General features: G+C 45.1%; 2 protein-coding genes across 10 annotated transcripts; both read left to right on the top strand.

The window, feature by feature from the left end:
• Positions 1 to 512: 512 nt before the first annotated feature.
• Positions 513 to 5,928, top strand: LOC118387770 (P2Y purinoceptor 13-like). The gene is made up of 4 exons (XM_035776505.2): positions 513 to 951; positions 3,922 to 4,121; positions 4,231 to 4,620; positions 4,762 to 5,928. Exons 2-4 carry the CDS (start codon positions 3,939 to 3,941, stop codon positions 5,227 to 5,229), a joined length of 1,041 nt encoding a protein of 346 aa, XP_035632398.1. The 5' UTR covers positions 513 to 951; positions 3,922 to 3,938; the 3' UTR covers positions 5,230 to 5,928.
• On the top strand, positions 2,024 to 3,915 carry LOC127915094 (keratin, ultra high-sulfur matrix protein-like). Of its 9 annotated transcripts, none has more exons than XM_052493945.1 (2): positions 2,024 to 2,509; positions 2,798 to 3,915. In XM_052493945.1, the coding sequence occupies exons 1-2, from the start codon at positions 2,194 to 2,196 to the stop codon at positions 3,430 to 3,432; spliced, it is 951 nt and encodes a 316-aa protein (XP_052349905.1). In that variant the 5' UTR covers positions 2,024 to 2,193; the 3' UTR covers positions 3,433 to 3,915. The 9 variants fall into 9 exon arrangements, with proteins under 9 accessions (XP_052349905.1, XP_052349791.1, XP_052349737.1 ...); XM_052493831.1 differs by having other exon boundaries at positions 2,024 to 2,545; positions 2,816 to 3,915; XM_052493777.1 differs by having other exon boundaries at positions 2,024 to 2,545; positions 2,762 to 3,915.
• Positions 5,929 to 17,255: the final 11,327 nt, after the last annotated feature.

Genomic DNA, 17,255 nt, shown 5'->3' with positions numbered 1-17,255 from the left:
CACTGCCCTGACACTGTCATTCACACTGCCCTGACACTGTCATTCACACTGCCCTGCACACTGTCATTCACACTGCCCTGCCACTGTCATTCACACTACCCTGACACTGTCATTCACACTGCCCTGCACACTGTCATTCACACTGTCATTCACACTGCCCTGCACACTGCCCTGCACACTGTCATTCACACTGCCCTGCACACTGCCATTCACACTGTCATTCACACTGTCATTCACACTGTCATTCACACTGCCCTGCACACTGTCATTCACACTGTCATTCACACTGTCATTCACACTGTCCTGCACACTGCCCTGCACACTGTCATTCACACTGTCATTCACACTGCCCTGCACACTGTCATGCAATCAGCAGAGATGTTTTTTTGCTTGCTCAAAACCACACTGTGTGCTCACAACCACAGCCTCTTTGCTCTTCTGATTGCAAAGGGGTTTGAACTCAATAAAGAGCAAGGGGTGGGAGGACTGGGCCAGGGGGGGAGGAGTGGATGGTGTCCGGCCCGGGGCCCGGAGGTCTCTTAAGATATCAGTCAGGCAGTGAGTCCTGATTGCTGCATCGCCGCTCAACACCTAGTGAAACTGATGTACACTGGCACCCGGGAGACTTGGCTTCCAACCTCTCAGTGGACCATTAAACAGGAAGAGAGGAGAGACCGGCTCATTCACACACAGCGTAAGACTGGCAAAGTCCTTGGGATTGCGACAAGAAAACCCCTACCTCTATAAAGAGAACACCCGTACAAAAAGAACATCACATACTGCACAGTACACTCAAATAGACCGTGTTGTTTGGTAGGTGTGGAAAGATTAGAAGGGAAAACAGCTGAATGCGGGATATTTCACTTCTTCATATAGAACGAAGACTGTTCATCATATTGTCCGTTTCCAGTGACTTTCTTTCATAATAATCTAAGCTTCATTTAAAGGAGGGTAAGGACATTTTCATTCACGTATTTCATGTCGTTTATATGTTTGACAGTGTTCAATAACAATTCTGCATAGCAATTGAATAGCAATTGTCGCAGGGATAGAGTACACATTCAAGCTTGTTTATAAAAATCTATTTACTTCTTCATGGACTGTTCTAAAGTACAGTGTGCGAGCTGATCCAGACTGAATCGATTCACTGATCCAGACTGAATCGATTCACTGATCCAGACTGAATCGATTCACTGATCCAGACTGAATCGATTCACTGATCCAGACTGAATCGATTCACTGATCCAGACTGAATCGATTCACTGATCCAGACTGAATCGATTCACTGATCCAGACTGAATCGATTCACTGATCCAGACTGAATCGATTCACTGATCCAGACTGAATCGATTCACTGATCCAGACTGAATCGATTCACTGATCCAGACTGAATCGATTCACTGATCCAGACTGAACCGATTCACTGATCCAGACTGAATCTATTCACATTTATGTAAGGACTGAGTGTATTTTCAGGGATTTGACTCAAATCTCTCATAAAGTTGTGGAAACACGATTTGAAAGGGATCCATCTCCTCTGAGTATCAGTCTTACAAACCCTTAAATGGTTCCAACTTTCAAAAAAAATGTGCCTTGGTTGCCATAGCACCTGTTACTGCACGGAGTGTCATTCTAAACTGGTTTGGATTCCCTGTGTAAAGTGGCATGGACGGACGGACGGACGGACGGACAGACAGACCACCACTGTTCATGTACTGTCGATCATCGGTATAGATTGTATCGCTCCTGTAGACAGGACTAAACTGGTGTAGTTTATTATGGACTCACTGGAAGGTCTAGAAACAGACTTTCGTTGATTGGGGAAAAAAACGATGACTAAGTTAGAGTTTGACTTGAGACTTTGCTCACCAAGTCATTCAGTCTTTTTCCTCAGCGTAGCTTACTGTTGAGCTCTCACTTCCCTTTCTCTAATCTTCTCCAAACTGTACCTTCCTTCTTCATTCATTTCACCAGAAAGGAAAACAACTTGACTGAGCGCTTTTAGATAAAAGTGAGTGTGACAATTACATGCATGAAAAAAATATAATGTTCTTTGTGTGTATCGTATGGGGCGATACAGTCATGAGTTAAAGTTAATTTACGATCTAAATGTTGTACAAAAGCACATTAACACACACACATCTCATGCACACATGCAAAGACCAATCTGTACACAAATACTGAAGGGGAAGAATGATTGGTTTAATAAAGATTCAAAGTTACGTTTGTGAGAATATAGTGGTGTTTATGGCCATTTACAGCAATCCAGAAATAACTGCATTTCAACAGAGCTTTTTCCTTACAAAAAATGTATCAACCCCGACAAAAATGTCCATTAATTATAATCCACATTTCCTGTTGCTGGGAGGCTGTGTGTTAGTGGGTGGCTGTGTGTTACTAGGTGGCTGTGTGTTAGTGGTTGGCTGTGTGTTACTAGGTGGCTGTGTGTTACTAGGTGGCTGTGTGTTAGTGGTTGGCTGTGTGTTACTAGGTGGCTGTGTGTTACTAGGTGGCTGTGTGTTAGTGGGTGGCTGTGTGTTACTAGGTGGCTGTGGGCTACTAGGTGGCTGTGTGTTACTAGGTGGCTGTGGGTTAGTGGGTGGCTGTGTGTTACTAGGTGGCTGTGGGCTACTAGGTGGCTGTGTGTTACTAGGTGGCTGTGGGTTAGTGGGTGGCTGTGTGTTACTAGGTGGCTGTGTGTTAGTGGGTGGCTGTGTGTTACTAGGTGGCTGTGGGTTAGTGGGTGGCTGTGTGTTACTAGGTGGCTGTGTGTTAGTGGGTGGCTGTGTGTTACTAGGTGGCTGTGTGTTACTAGGTGGCTGTGTGTTAGTGGGTGGCTGTGTGTTACTAGGTGGCTGTGTGTTAGTGGGTGGCTGTGTGTTACTAGGTGGCTGTGTGTTAGTGGGTGGCTGTGTGTTACTAGGTGGCTGTGTGTTACTAGGTGGCTGTGTGTTACTGGGTGGCTGTGTGTTACTAGGTGGCTGTGGGCTACTAGGTGGCTGTGTGTTACTAGGTGGCTGTGGGTTAGTGGGTGGCTGTGTGTTACTAGGTGGCTGTGGGCTACTAGGTGGCTGTGTGTTACTAGGTGGCTGTGGGTTAGTGGGTGGCTGTGTGTTACTAGGTGGCTGTGTGTTAGTGGGTGGCTGTGTGTCACTAGGTGGCTGTGGGTTAGTGGGTGGCTGTGTGTTACTAGGTGGCTGTGTGTTAGTGGGTGGCTGTGTGTTACTAGGTGGCTGTGTGTTACTAGGTGGCTGTGTGTTAGTGGGTGGCTGTGTGTTACTAGGTGGCTGTGTGTTAGTGGGTGGCTGTGTGTTACTAGGTGGCTGTGTGTTAGTGGGTGGCTGTGTGTTACTAGGTGGCTGTGTGTTACTAGGTGGCTGTGTGTTACTAGGTGGCTGTGTGTTAGTGGGTGGCTGTGTGGCAGGTTGTTAATGAGCTCATAGAGGGTGAAGATGCTGAAGGAGATCTCATCATAGACAAGACAGGCCACGTCTGACGTGTCCCAGCTGAAGGCAGCTCCCGGTAGGCCAGGTCAGAGTAGGAACTGGGGCCTCGTAGATCACCCGCGGGCCAGACCAGCTGTCCGGGTGGAGGTGTAGGGAGGCAGGGCACAGCCAACCCACAGCTCTCTGCGTCCTCCCCCATCAGGACAGGTAGCCTATCCTAATCAGAGAAGTCATTGAAATGACACTCTCTAATTGTTTTATTTTTTACATTTTGTCAGGAAATGCAGCTCTGTCTCAGGTTCTGCTTCGGTGCAGTGGTTGTCTCTATCGCTCTCTCTTTCTCACTCTATTCTCTCTGTTTCTCTCTCTCTCTCCCTCTCTTTTTTGGTGAATGCATGTTGTGTTGCTATGGGGAAATAGAGGCCTTACTGTTTACTATTCATCCAATCATTTTTATTCTGTTTTCTCTCCATAGTACTGCTGGGCGTGAGGATGAACGGCAGCCAATCAAACCTGTCTCTGAAGTGTGTGCGTGACACCAGCGTGACGGCGGTGGTCTTCCCCTGTCTCTACAGCGCCCTCTTCCTGTTTGCGCTGGTACTCAACTGCCTGGCTGCATGGATCTTCTTCAACATCCGTAGCACCACCACCTTCGTGGTCTACCTGAAGAACGTAGTAAGGGAACCAGCATTTATTTTCTGTGATAAACAAATTTAGTCATGACTGCCAGAAATGGTTGAACAATAACGACTGATGACTGACGTGACGTCCTGTCCGTCAACAGGTGGTGGCAGACCTGCTGATGACCCTGTCCATCCCGGTGAAGGTCCTCGCGGACACCGACGTGGGCTCCTGGCGTCTGCGTGCGTTCTACTGTCGCTACTCCGCCGTCCTCTTCTACACCACCATGTACATCAGCATCCTGCTCCTGGGGCTCATCAGCCTGGACCGCTACCTCAAGATAGTCAGGCCCTTCGGGAAGTGCGCCCTCCAGAGGGTCGGGGTGGGACAGGCCTTGAGTGCGGCCGTCTGGGCTGTGATGGTGTCTCTGGCTCTGCCCAATACCATTCTGAGTGACCGCACACCGTCGGGTTCTCCTGGTCGGCTGAAGTGTACCTCTCTAAAGGGTCAGGCCGGTCTGCTGTGGCACGAGGGCTTCAACTACTTCTGCCAGGTACGGGCTACATTCTTGCACGTCGGCATCATTCCACTGAATGGTATCCTGGCGGTAGTATGTTAACCTGGCTAACCAAGGGACAGTATTTACAGAGATTGTCCCTGTGTTGTTCAATGCATTTTCTCCTCCTCTTCCCAGGTGGTGTTTTGGGGAACACTGGCTCTGATGCTGCTGTGTTATACTTTCATCAGTCGTAAAGTCTACGAGTCCTACAAAGCCTCGCGTAGTGGCTCCAACGCGGCCAGCCGCAGGACCAAGGCCAAAGTCTTTGTGGTGGTGGTGGTGTTTTTCGTTTGTTTCGCCCCTTTTCATTTCGCCAGAGTGCCCTACACTCTTACCCAGACCCGAAAAACAGCCAACCACTGCTGGGCGCAGAACGCGCTCTACGTTGCCAAGGAGACCACTCTCTGGCTCTGTGCCACTAACGTGTGTCTGGACCCGCTGATCTATGTGTTCCTGTGCAGGGTGTTCCGGAAAAGATTGACAGACGTGCTCAATCGCAAGCCCCACCCCCAGGGTGCTTTGGAGTCGCCCACGGCAACCTCTACACATTTGGAGATGTCACAGATGGTGAATAACAGAATACTGGATGTCAGCTTGGCCTAGAAGCACAACAATGTACATTATTTTGTCATTTATTTTCCCCCAGCCTGTTGAATTGTAGATGTAACTTGGCCTGATGTTAACCCCTGGACAGATTGTGACCAGAGGAAAGCCTTCAAAACATCTTTGGATAAGTGGCTCTTTTGACTAAGACAATGTTGCAGGTCTAATAGGCTATAAACAGCAGTGTTCCCACATCACCTCTGTGATAGCCCATTGTGTTGAAGAGCATTCTGAAACAAAATGTCTGGTGTGACATTAGATAACCAAACTGCCTCGGGAGTTTTTCCAAATATCATGTTAAAAATCATCCACAGGAGACAATCCAGGCGAATGTGTCCGTCAAGTTATTGTTTTCCTCAGCGTAGCTTACTGTCGAGCTCTCACTTCCCTTTCTCTAATCTTCTCCAAACGGTACCTTCCTTCTTCATTCATTTCACCAGAAAGGAAATCAACTTGACTGAGCGCTTTTAGATAAAAGTGAGTGTGACAATTATATGCATGAAAAAAATATAATGTTCTTTGTGTGTATCGTATGGGTTGATACAGTCACATGAGATAAAATACATTTACGATCTAAATGTTGTACAAAAACACATTAACTCACACACGACATACACATTTCATGCAAAGTCCAATCTGTACACAAATACTGAAGGGGAAGAATGGTTGGTTTAATAAAGATTCAAAGTTACGTTTGTGAGAATATAGTGGTGTATATGGCCATTTACAGCAATCCAGAAATAACTGGAACGGGAGGGTAGAGACAGGGAGGGAGGGAGGGAGGGTAGAGATAGGGAGGGTAGAGACAGGGAGGGAGGGAGGGTAGGAGGGTAGAGATAGGGAGGGAGGGAGGGAGGGAGGGTAGAGATAGGGAGGGAGGGAGGGAGGGAGGGAGGGTAGAGATAGGGAGGGAGGGAGGGTAGAGATAGGGAGGGAGGGAGGGAGGGTAGAGATAGGGAGGGTAGAGACAGGGAGGGAGGGAGGGAGGGTAGAGACAGGGGGAGGGAGGGAGGGAGGGAGGGTAGAGATAGGGAGGGTAGGGGGAGGGAGGGGGAGGGAGGGAGGGAGGGAGGGAGGGAGGGAGGGAGGGAGGGAGGGAGGGAGGGTAGAGACAGGGAGGGAGGGAGGGAGGGTAGAGACAGGGAGGGAGGGAGGGAGGGAGGGAGGGAGGGAGGGAGGGAGGGAGGGAGGGAGGGAGGGAGGGAGGGAGGGAGGGAGGGAGGGAGGGAGGGAGGGAGGGAGGAGGGAGGGAGGGTAGAGATAGGGAGGGTAGGACAGGGAGGGAGGGGAGGGAGGGAGGGAGGGAGGGAGGGAGGGAGGGAGACAGGGAGGGAGGGAGGGAGGGAGGGAGGGAGGGAGGGTAGAGACAGGGAGACAGGGAGACAGGGAGGGAGGGAGGGAGGGAGGGAGGGAGGGAGGGAGGGAGGGTAGAGACAGGGAGGGAGGGAGGGAGGGAGGGAGGGAGGGAGGGAGGGAGGGAGGGAGGGAGGGAGGGAGGGAGGGAGGGAGGGGAGGGGGGGGGGAGGGTAGAGACAGGGAGGGAGGGAGGGAGGGTAGAGACAGGGAGACAGGGAGGGAGGGAGGGAGGGAGGGAGGGAGGGAAGAGACAGGGAGGGAGGGAGGGTGGAGGGAGGGAGGGTAGAGACAGGGAGGGAGGGAGGGAGGGAGGGAGGGAGGGAGGGAGGGAGGGAGGGAGGGAGGGAGGGAGGGAGGGTGGGAGGGAGACAGGGAGGGAGGGAGGGAGGGAGGGGGAGGGTGGGAGGGTAGAGACAGGGAGGGAGGGAGGGAGGGTAGAGATAGGGAGGGAGGGAGGGAGGGAGGGAGGGAGGGAGGGAGGGAGGGAGGGAGGGAGGGAGGGAGGGAGGGAGGGAGGGAGGGAGGGAGGGAGGGAGGGTAGAGGCAGGGAGGGAGGGTAGAACTTTGAGAAAGTATTAGGACACCTGTTATAACTGTGTCCTAACCTAAGTCTGTGACCTGTACAAACCTCTACATAGTTCCTGTAGAAGGTGCCCTTGTGCATGACCAGAAGGTGAGCCTGGGTGTCTGAGGAGCTGAGTATCTCCTCACAGAAGGCCAGGAAGGAGCTGGAGAGGGACAGCATGGCGGGGACACGGTACATCACTCCATTGACCTCATTATGGAACAGCATCATGCTGGGAAATACGGCGATGATCTCATGTCTGGTCCCAGAGAAGCCCATCCCAGAGAGACAGTTGACAGAGTTCATTGAAAGTGATCCAATATGCAGAAAGAGAGAGTCGTCCTACAAAATGTTCAACAAAATGTGAAGATTAGCCCAACTGTGTGACAGAGTAATCACATTAGCAGGGAATGAAGTCTTGCAGGTCTCGGCCTATATTTAAGTTGTATTCATTGATAGTCCCGTAAATAAGGGGCAGGTCTCGGCCTATATTTAAGTTGTATTCATTGATAGTCCCGTAAATAAGGGGCAGGTCTCGGCCTATATTTAAGTTGTATTCATTGATAGTCCCGTAAATAAGGGGCAGGTCTCGGCCTATATTTAAGTTGTATTCATTGATAGATCCATAAATAAGGGGCAGGTCTCAGCCTATATTTAAGTTGTATTCATTGATAGTCCCGTAAATAAGGGGCAGGTCTCGGCCTATATTTAAGTTGTATTCATTGATAGTCCCGTAAATAAGGGGCAGGTCTGATATTTAAGTTGTATTCATTGATAGTCCCGTAAATAAGGGGCAGGTCTCGCCTATATTTAAGTTGTATTCATTGATAGTCCCGTAAATAAGGGGCAGGTCTCAGCCTATATTTAGACTGTATTCATTGATAGTCCCGTAAATAAGGGGCAGGTCTCGATATTTAAGTCATTGATAGTCCCGTAAATAAGGGGCAGGTCTCGGCCTATATTTAAGTTGTATTCATTGATAGTCCCGTAAATAAGGGGCAGGTCTCGGCCTATATTTAAGTTGTATTCATTGATAGTCCCGTAAATAAGGGGCAGGTCTCGGCCTATATTTAGACTGTATTCATTGATAGTCCCGTAAATAAGGGGCAGGTCTCGGCCTATATTTAGACTGTATTCATTGATAGTCCCGTAAATAAGGGGCAGGTCTCAGCCTATATTTAAGTTGTATTCATTGATAGTCCCGTAAATAAGGGGCAGGTCTCGGCCTATATTTAAGTTGTATTCATTGATAGATCCGTAAATAAGGGGCAGGTCTGGCCTATATTTAAGTTGTATTCATTGATAGTCCCGTAAATAAGGGGCAGGTCTCGCCTATATTTAGAGTTGTATTCATTGATAGTCCCGTAAATAAGGGGCAGGTCTCGGCCTATATTTAAGTTGTATTCATTGATAGTCCCGTAAATAAGGGGCAGGTCTCGGCCTATATTTAAGTTGTATTCATTGATAGTCCCGTAAATAGGGGCAGGTCTCCCATTGATAGTCCCGTAAATAAGGGGCAGGTCTCGCCTATATTTAGACTGTATTCATTGATAGTCCCGTAAATAAGGGCAGGTCTCGGCCTATATTTAAGTTGTATTCATTGATAGTCCCGTAAATAAGGGGCAGGTCTCGGCCTATATTTAAGTTGTATTCATTGATAGTCCCGTAAATAAGGGGCAGGTCTCGCCTATATTTAAGTTGTATTCATTGATAGTCCTGCAAATAAGGGGCAGGTCTCAGCCTATATTTAAGTTGTATTCATTGATAGTCCCGTAAATAAGGGGCAGGTCTCGGCCTATATTTAAGTTGTATTCATTGATAGTCCCGTAAATAAGGGGCAGGTCTCGGCCTATATTTAAGTTGTATTCATTGATAGTCCCGTAAATAAGGGGCAGGTCTCGGCCTATATTTAAGTTGTATTCATTGATAGTCCCGTAAATAAGGGGCAGGTCTCGGCCTATATTTAAGTTGTATTCATTGATAGTCCCGTCTCGCCTATATTTAGACTGTATTCATTGATAGTCCCGTCTCGGCCTATATTTAAGTTGTATTCATTGATAGTCCCGTAAATAAGGGGCAGGTCTCGGCCTATATTTAGACTGTATTCATTGATAGTCCCGTAAATAAGGGGCAGGTCTCGCCTATATTTAAGTTGTATTCATTGATAGTCCCGTAAATAAGGGGCAGGTCTCGGCCTATATTTAAGTTGTATTCATTGATAGTCCCGTGGGGCAGGTCTCATATATTTAAGTTGTGATAGTCACGTAAATAAGGGGCAGGTCTCGCCTATATTTAACTGTATTCATTGATAGTCCCGGGGGGCAGGTCTCGCCTATATTTAGACTGTATTCATTGATAGTCCCGTAAATATTTAAGTTGTATTCATTGATAGTCCCGTAGGTCTCTCGCCTATATTTAAGTTGTATTCATTGATAGTCCCGTAAATAAGGGGCAGGTCTCGATATTTAAGTTGTATTCATTGATAGTCCCGTAAATAAGGGGCAGGTCTCGGCCTATATTTAAGTTGTATTCATTGATAGTCCCGTAAATAAGGGGCAGGTCTCGGCCTATATTTAGACTGTATTCATTGATAGTCCCGTAAATAAGGGGCAGGTCTCGGCCTATATTTAAGTTGTATTCATTGATAGTCCCGTAAATAAGGGGCAGGTCTCGCCTATATTTAAGTTGTATTCATTGATAGTCCCGTAAATAAGGGACAGGTCTCGGCCTATATTAAGTTGTATTCATTGATAGTCCCGTAAATAAGGGGCAGGTCTCGGCCTATATTTAAGTTGTATTCATTGATAGTCCCGTAAATAAGGGGCAGGTCTCGGCCTATATTTAAGTTGTATTCATTGATAGTCCCGTAAATAAGGGGCAGGTCTCTATATTTAAGTTGTATTCATTGATAGTCCCGTAAATAAGGGGCAGGTCTCAGCCTATATTTAAGTTGTATTCATTGATAGTCCCGTAAATAAGGGGCAGGTCTCGCCTATATTTAAGTTGTATTCATTGATAGTCCCGTAAATAAGGGGCAGGTCTCAGCCTATATTTAAGTTGTATTCATTGATAGTCCCGTAAATAAGGGGCAGGTCTCGGCCTATATTTAAGTTGTATTCATTGATAGTCCCGTAAATAAGGGGCAGGTCTCGCCTATATTTAAGTTGTATTCATTGATAGTCCCGTAAATAAGGGGCAGGTCTCGCCTATATTTAAATTGTATTCATTGATAGTCCCGTAAATAAGGGGCAGGTCTCGGCCTATATTTAAGTTGTATTCATTGATAGTCCCGTAAATAAGGGGCAGGTCTCAGCCTATATTTAAGTTGTATTCATTGATAGTCCCGTAAATAAGGGGCAGGTCTCGGCCTATATTTAGACTGTATTCATTGATAGTCCCGTAAATAAGGGGCAGGTCTCGGCCTATATTTAAGTTGTATTCATTGATAGTCCCGTAAATAAGGGGCAGGTCTCGGCCTATATTTAAGTTGTATTCATTGATAGTCCCGTAAATAAGGGGCAGGTCTCGGCCTATATTTAGACTGTATTCATTGATAGTCCCGTAAATAAGGGGCAGGTCTCGCCTATATTTAAGTTGTATTCATTGATAGTCACGTAAATAAGGGGCAGGTCTCGGCCTATATTTAGACTGTATTCATTGATAGTCCCGAAATAAGGGGCAGGTCTCCCGTATATTTAAGTTGTATTCATTGATAGTCCCGGGGGCAGGTCTCGGCCTATATTTAAGTTGTATTCATTGATAGTCCCGTAAATAAGGGGCAGGTCTCGGCCTATATTTAAGTTGTATTCCCCGTAAATAAGGGGCAGGTCTCGCCTATATTTAAGTTGTATTCATTGATAGTCCCGTAAATAAGGGGCAGGTCTCGGCCTATATTTAGACTGTATTCATTGATAGTCCCGTAAATAAGGGGCAGGTCTCGGCCTATATTTAAGTTGTATTCATTGATAGTCCCGTAAATAAGGGGCAGGTCTCGGCCTATATTTAAGTTGTATTCATTGATAGTCCCGTAAATAAGGGGCAGGTCTCGGCCTATATTTAAGTTGTATTCATTGATAGTCCCGTAAATAAGGGGCAGGTCTCAGCCTATATTTAGACTGTATTCATTGATAGTCCAGTAAATAAGGGGCAGGTCTCGGCCTATATTTAAGTTGTATTCATTGATAGTCCCGTAAATAAGGGGCAGGTCTCAGCCTATATTTAAGTTGTATTCATTGATAGTCCCGTAAATAAGGGGCAGGTCTCAGCCTATATTTAAGTTGTATTCATTGATAGTCCCGTATATAAGGGGCAGGTCTCAGCCTATATTTAGACTGTATTCATTGATAGTCCCGTAAATAAGGGGCAGGTCTCAGCCTATATTTAAGTTGTATTCATTGATAGTCCCGTATATAAGGGGCAGGTCTCAGCCTATATTTAAGTGTATTCATTGATAGTCCCGTATATAAGGGGCAGGTCTCAGCCTATATTTAGACTGTATTCATTGATAGATCCGTATAAGGGGCAGGTCTCAGCCTATATTTAGACTGTATTCATTGATAGATCCGTATATAAGGGGCAGGTCTCAGCCTATATTTAAGTTGTATTCATTGATAGATCCGTAAATAAGGGGCAGGTCTCGGCCTATATTTAGACTGTATTCATTGATAGTCCCGTAAATAAGGGGCAGGTCTCAGCCTATATTTAAGTTGTATTCATTGATAGATCCCGTAAATAAGGGGCAGGTCTCAGCCTATATTTAAGTTGTATTCATTGATAGATCCGTAAATAAGGGGCAGGTCTCAGCCTATATTTAAGTTGTATTCATTGATAGTCCCGTAAATAAGGGGCAGGTCTCAGCCTATATTTAGACTGTATTCATTGATAGTCCAGTAAATAAGGGGCAGGTCTCAGCCTATATTTAAGTTGTATTCATTGATAGTCCCGTAAATAAGGGGCAGGTCTCGGCCTATATTTAGACTGTATTCATTGATAGTCCAGTAAATAAGGGGCAGGTCTCAGCCTATATTTAGACTGTATTCATTGATAGTCCAGTAAATAAGGGGCAGGTCTCGGCCTATATTTGAGAGGTGTATTCATTGATAGTCCCGTAAATAAGGGGCAGGTCTCAGCCTATATTTAAGTTGTATTCATTGATAGTCCCGTAAATAAGGGGCAGGTCTATATATTTAGACTGTATTCATTGATAGTCCCGTAAATAAGGGGCAGGTCTCAGCCTATATTTAAGTTGTATTCATTGATAGTCCCGTAAATAAGGGGCAGGTCTCAGCCTATATTTAAGTTGTATTCATTGATAGTCCCGTAAATAAGGGGCAGGTCTCAGCCTATATTTAAGTTGTATTCATTGATAGTCCCGTAAATAAGGGGCAGGTCTCAGCCTATATTTAAGTTGTATTCATTGATAGTCCCGTAAATAAGGGGCAGGTCTCGGCCTATATTTAAGTTGTATTCATTGATAGTCCCGTAAATAAGGGGCAGGTCTCAGCCTATATTTAAGTTGTATTCATTGATAGTCCCGTAAATAAGGGGCAGGTCTCGGCCTATATTTAAGTTGTATTCATTGATAGTCCCGTAAATAAGGGGCAGGTCTCAGCCTATATTTAAGTTGTATTCATTGATAGTCCCGTAAATAAGGGGCAGGTCTCGGCCTATATTTAAGTTGTATTCATTGATAGTCCCGTAAATAAGGGGCAGGTCTCGCCTATATTTAAGTTGTATTCATTGATAGTCCCGTAAATAAGGGGCAGGTCTCGGCCTATATTTAAGTTGTATTCATTGATAGTCCCGTAAATAAGGGGCAGGTCTCGGCCTATATTTAAGTTGTATTCATTGATAGTCCCGTAAATAAGGGGCAGGTCTCGGCCTATATTTAAGTTGTATTCATTGATAGTCCCGTAAATAAGGGGCAGGTCTCGGCCTATATTTAAGTTGTATTCATTGATAGTCCCGTAAATAAGGGGCAGGTCTCGGCCTATATTTAAGTTGTATTCATTGATAGTCCCGTAAATAAGGGGCAGGTCTCGCCTATATTTAAGTTGTATTCATTGATAGATCCGTAAATAAGGGGCAGGTCTCGGCCTATATTTAGACTGTATTCATTGATAGTCCCGTAAATAAGGGGCAGGTCTCGGCCTATATTTAAGTTGTATTCATTGATAGTCCCGTAAATAAGGGGCAGGTCTCGGCCTATATTTAAGTTGTATTCATTGATAGATCCGTAAATAAGGGGCAGGTCTCGGCCTATATTTAGACTGTATTCATTGATAGTCCCGTAAATAAGGGGCAGGTCTCGGCCTATATTTAAGTTGTATTCATTGATAGATCCGTAAATAAGGGGCAGGTCTCAGCCTATATTTAAGTTGTATTCATTGATAGTCCCGTAAATAAGGGGCAGGTCTCGGCCTATATTTAAGTTGTATTCATTGATAGTCCCGTAAATAAGGGGCAGGTCTCAGCCTATATTTAGACTGTATTCATTGATAGTCCAGTAAATAAGGGGCAGGTCTCAGCCTATATTTAAGTTGTATTCATTGATAGTCCCGTAAATAAGGGGCAGGTCTCAGCCTATATTTAAGTTGTATTCATTGATAGTCCCGTAAATAAGGGGCAGGTCTCGGCCTATATTTAGACTGTATTCATTGATAGTCCCGTAAATAAGGGGCAGGTCTCGCCTATATTTAAGTTGTATTCATTGATAGTCCCGTAAATAAGGGGCAGGTCTCGGCCTATATTTAGGTTGTATTCATTGATAGATCCGTATATAAGGGGCAGGTCTCGGCCTATATTTAAGTTGTATTCATTGATAGTCCCGTAAATAAGGGGCAGGTCTCGGCCTATATTTAAGTTGTATTCATTGTCCCCAAAGAAAGAAAAGTGATCAACAACAATACCGATAAAAACAAATCAATAATAAAATGTGTGTGCAGGTTGGAAGCCCAAGGGCTTGAAAACCACAACACCCAAAAATGCAGACAGTGGGGAGAACAAGTATTTGATACACTGCCGATTTTGCAGGTTTTCCTACTTACAAAGCATGTAGAGGTCTGTAATTTTTTTAATCATAGGTACACTTCAACTGTGAGAGACGGAATCTAAAACAAAAATCCAGAAAATCACATTGTATGATTTTAAGTAATTAATTTGCATTTTATTGCATGACATAAGTATTTGATACATCAGAAAAGCAGAACTTAATATTTGGTACAGAAACCTTTGTTTGCTATTACAGAGATCATACGTTTCCTGTAGTTCTTGACCAGGTTTGCACACACTGCAGCAGGGATTTTGGCCCACTCCTCCATACAGACCTTCTCCAGATCCTTCAGGTTTCAGGGCTGTCGCTGGTCAATACGGACTTTCAGCTCCCTCCAAAGATGTTCTATTGGGTTCAGGTCTGGAGACTGTCTAGGCCACTCCAGGACCTTGAGATGCTTCTTACGGAGCCACTCCTTAGTTGCGCTGGCTGTGTGTTTTGGATCGTTGTCATGCTGGAAGACCCAGCCACGACCCATCTTCAACGCCCTTACTAAGGGAAGGAGGTTGTTGGCCAAGATCTCGCGATACATGGCCCTATCCATCCTCCCTTCAATACGGTGCCGTCGTCATGTCCCCTTCGCAGAAAAGCATCCCCAAATAATGATGTTTCCACCTCCATGCTTCACGGTTGGGATGGTGTTCTTGGGGTTGTACTAATCCTTCTTCTTCCTCCAAACACAGCGAGTGGAGTTTGGACCAAAAAGCTCTATTTTTGTCTCATCAGACCACATGACCTTCTCCCATTCCTCCTCTGGATCATCCAGATGGTCATTGGCAAACTTCAGACGGGCCTGGACATGCGCTGGCTTGAGCAGGGGGACCTTGCGTGCGCTGCAGGATTTTAATCCATGACGGCGTAGTGTGAGACTTCTTTGAGACTGTTGTCCCAGCTCTCTTCAGGTCATTGACCAGGTCCTGCCGTGTAGTTCTGGGCTGATCCCTCACCTTCCTCATGATCATTGATGCCCCACGAGGTGATATCTTGCATGGAGCCCCAGACCGAGGGCAATTGACAGTCATCTTGAACTCCTTACATTTTCTAATAATTGCGCCAACAGTTGTTGCCTTCTCACCAAGCTGCTTGCCTATTGTCCTGTAGCCCATCCCAGCCTTGTGCTGGTCTACATTTTTATCCCTGATGTCCTTAGACAGCTCTCTGATCTTGGCCATTGTGGAGATGATAGAGTCTGTTTGATTGAGTATGTGGACAGGTGTCTTTTATACAGGTAACGAGTTCAAACAGGTGCAGTTAATAATACAGGTAATGAGTGGAGAACAGGAGGGTTTTTTAAAGAAAAACTAATAGGTCTGTGAGAGCCGGAATTCTTACTGGTTGGTAGGTGATCAAATTCTAATTGTCATGCAATAATATGTAAATTAATTACTTAAAAATCATACAAATGTGATTTTCTGGATTTTTGTTTTAGATTCCGTCTCTCGCAGTTGAAGTGTACTGTACCTATGATAAAAATTACAGACCTCTACATGCTTTGTGAGTATGTGAGAGTTAGACTATATAGAGGAGATTACTGAGTAGTTTGGTTCTTCAGGCTGACCCACAGCCTTCATGGAGATTACTGAGTAGTTTGGTTCATCAGGCTGACCCCCAGTCTTCATGGAGGAGATTACTGAATAGTTTGGTTCTTCAGGCTGACCCACAGCCTTCATGGAGATTACTGAGTAGTTTGGTTCATCAGGCTGACCCCCAGTCTTCATGCAGGAGATTACTGAGTAGTTTGGTTCATCAGGCTGACCCCCAGTCTTCATGGAGGAGATTACTGAGTAGTTTGGTACATCAGGCTGACCCCCAGTCTTCGCTTGAAGTTATTGAGAGATGAGGTTTCATCTATGTGAAGAGTATAGTACCTCTATCTGATAGAGAATTAATGGTACCATACTTATTTTCCACCATAATTTGCAAATAAATTCATAAAAAATCCTACAAATGTGATTTTCTGGATTTTTTTCTTTCTCATTCTGTCTGTCATAGTTGAAGTGTACCTATGATGGAAATTACAAGCCTTTCTCATCTTTTTAATTGGGAGAACTTGCACAATTGGTGGCTGACTAAATACTTTTTTTGCCCCACTGTAAATGTAATGTTGTAAATCACCCAATAGAAAACACATGTTACCTTCATTATTAATCAAATGGAAGGTGGATGCGAGGATATCAATTAAATTACCAATGTCAGAATCGGGTGGCAGATGGACGTATCCAAGTAGTTTTTTTTTGCTGGTTAAAAGATAAAAAAGGTTGTAACAGGAGGGAATTTCTAGAAAAATAAAAAGATTCAACAATAATTTTATAGTATTTAAGTGTGAGTTCCTCTCTTACAGAGAATTTAAAATGTTTACGAACAAAAATAGACCCACCTTCTCCCACTCTTAATGCGCTACAGTGGTGAACAGCATTATAACAAGGAGACGGATAATGAACAAGGCGGTGAACAGCATTATAACAAGGAGACGGATAATGAACAAGGTGGTGAACAGCATTATAACAAGGAGACGGATAATGAACAAGGCGGTGAACAGCATTATAACAAGGAGACGGATAATGAACAAGGCGGTGAACAGCATTATAACAAGGAGACGGATAATGAACAAGGTGGTGAACAGCATTATAACAAGGAGACGGATAATGAACAAGGTGGTGAACAGCATTATAACAAGGAGACGGATAATGAACAAGGCGAGTGAACAGCATTATAACAAGGAGACGGATAATGAACAAGGCGGTGAACAGCATTATAACAAGGAGACGGATAATGAACAAGGTGGTGAACAGCATTATAACAAGGAGACGGATAATGAACAAGGCGGTGAACAGCATTATAACAAGGAGACGGATAATGAACAAGGCGAGTGAAAAGCATTATAACAAGGAGACGAATAATGAACAAGGCGAGTGAACAGCATTATAACAATGAGACGGATAATGAACAAGGCGGTGAACAGCATTATTAACAAGGAGACGGATAATGAACAAGGTGGTGAACAGCATTATAACAAGGAGACGGATAATGAACAAGGCGGTGAACAGCATTATT

This window comes from Oncorhynchus keta, chromosome 1 (genome assembly GCF_023373465.1).
Source record: "Oncorhynchus keta strain PuntledgeMale-10-30-2019 chromosome 1, Oket_V2, whole genome shotgun sequence".
Taxonomy (NCBI): Eukaryota; Metazoa; Chordata; class Actinopteri; order Salmoniformes; family Salmonidae; genus Oncorhynchus; species Oncorhynchus keta.
This window is presented reverse-complemented; position numbering and strand designations above follow the sequence as displayed.

Excerpts from the sequence above, each read along its gene's own strand:
- LOC127915094 (XM_052493722.1), top strand. The coding sequence starts at position 2,194 with ATGATTGGTTTAATAAAGATTCAAAGTTACGTTTGTGAGAATATAGTG. Across the intron at positions 3,320-3,373 it reads GGGTGGCTGTGTGTTACTAG|GTGGCTGTGTGTTACTAGGT; the intron begins GTGGCTGTGTGT and ends GTGTGTTACTAG.
- LOC118387770 (XM_035776505.2), top strand. The coding sequence starts at position 3,939 with ATGAACGGCAGCCAATCAAACCTGTCTCTGAAGTGTGTGCGTGACACC. Across the intron at positions 4,122-4,230 it reads TGGTCTACCTGAAGAACGTA|GTGGTGGCAGACCTGCTGAT; the intron begins GTAAGGGAACCA and ends GTCCGTCAACAG. Across the intron at positions 4,621-4,761 it reads GCTTCAACTACTTCTGCCAG|GTGGTGTTTTGGGGAACACT; the intron begins GTACGGGCTACA and ends TCCTCTTCCCAG.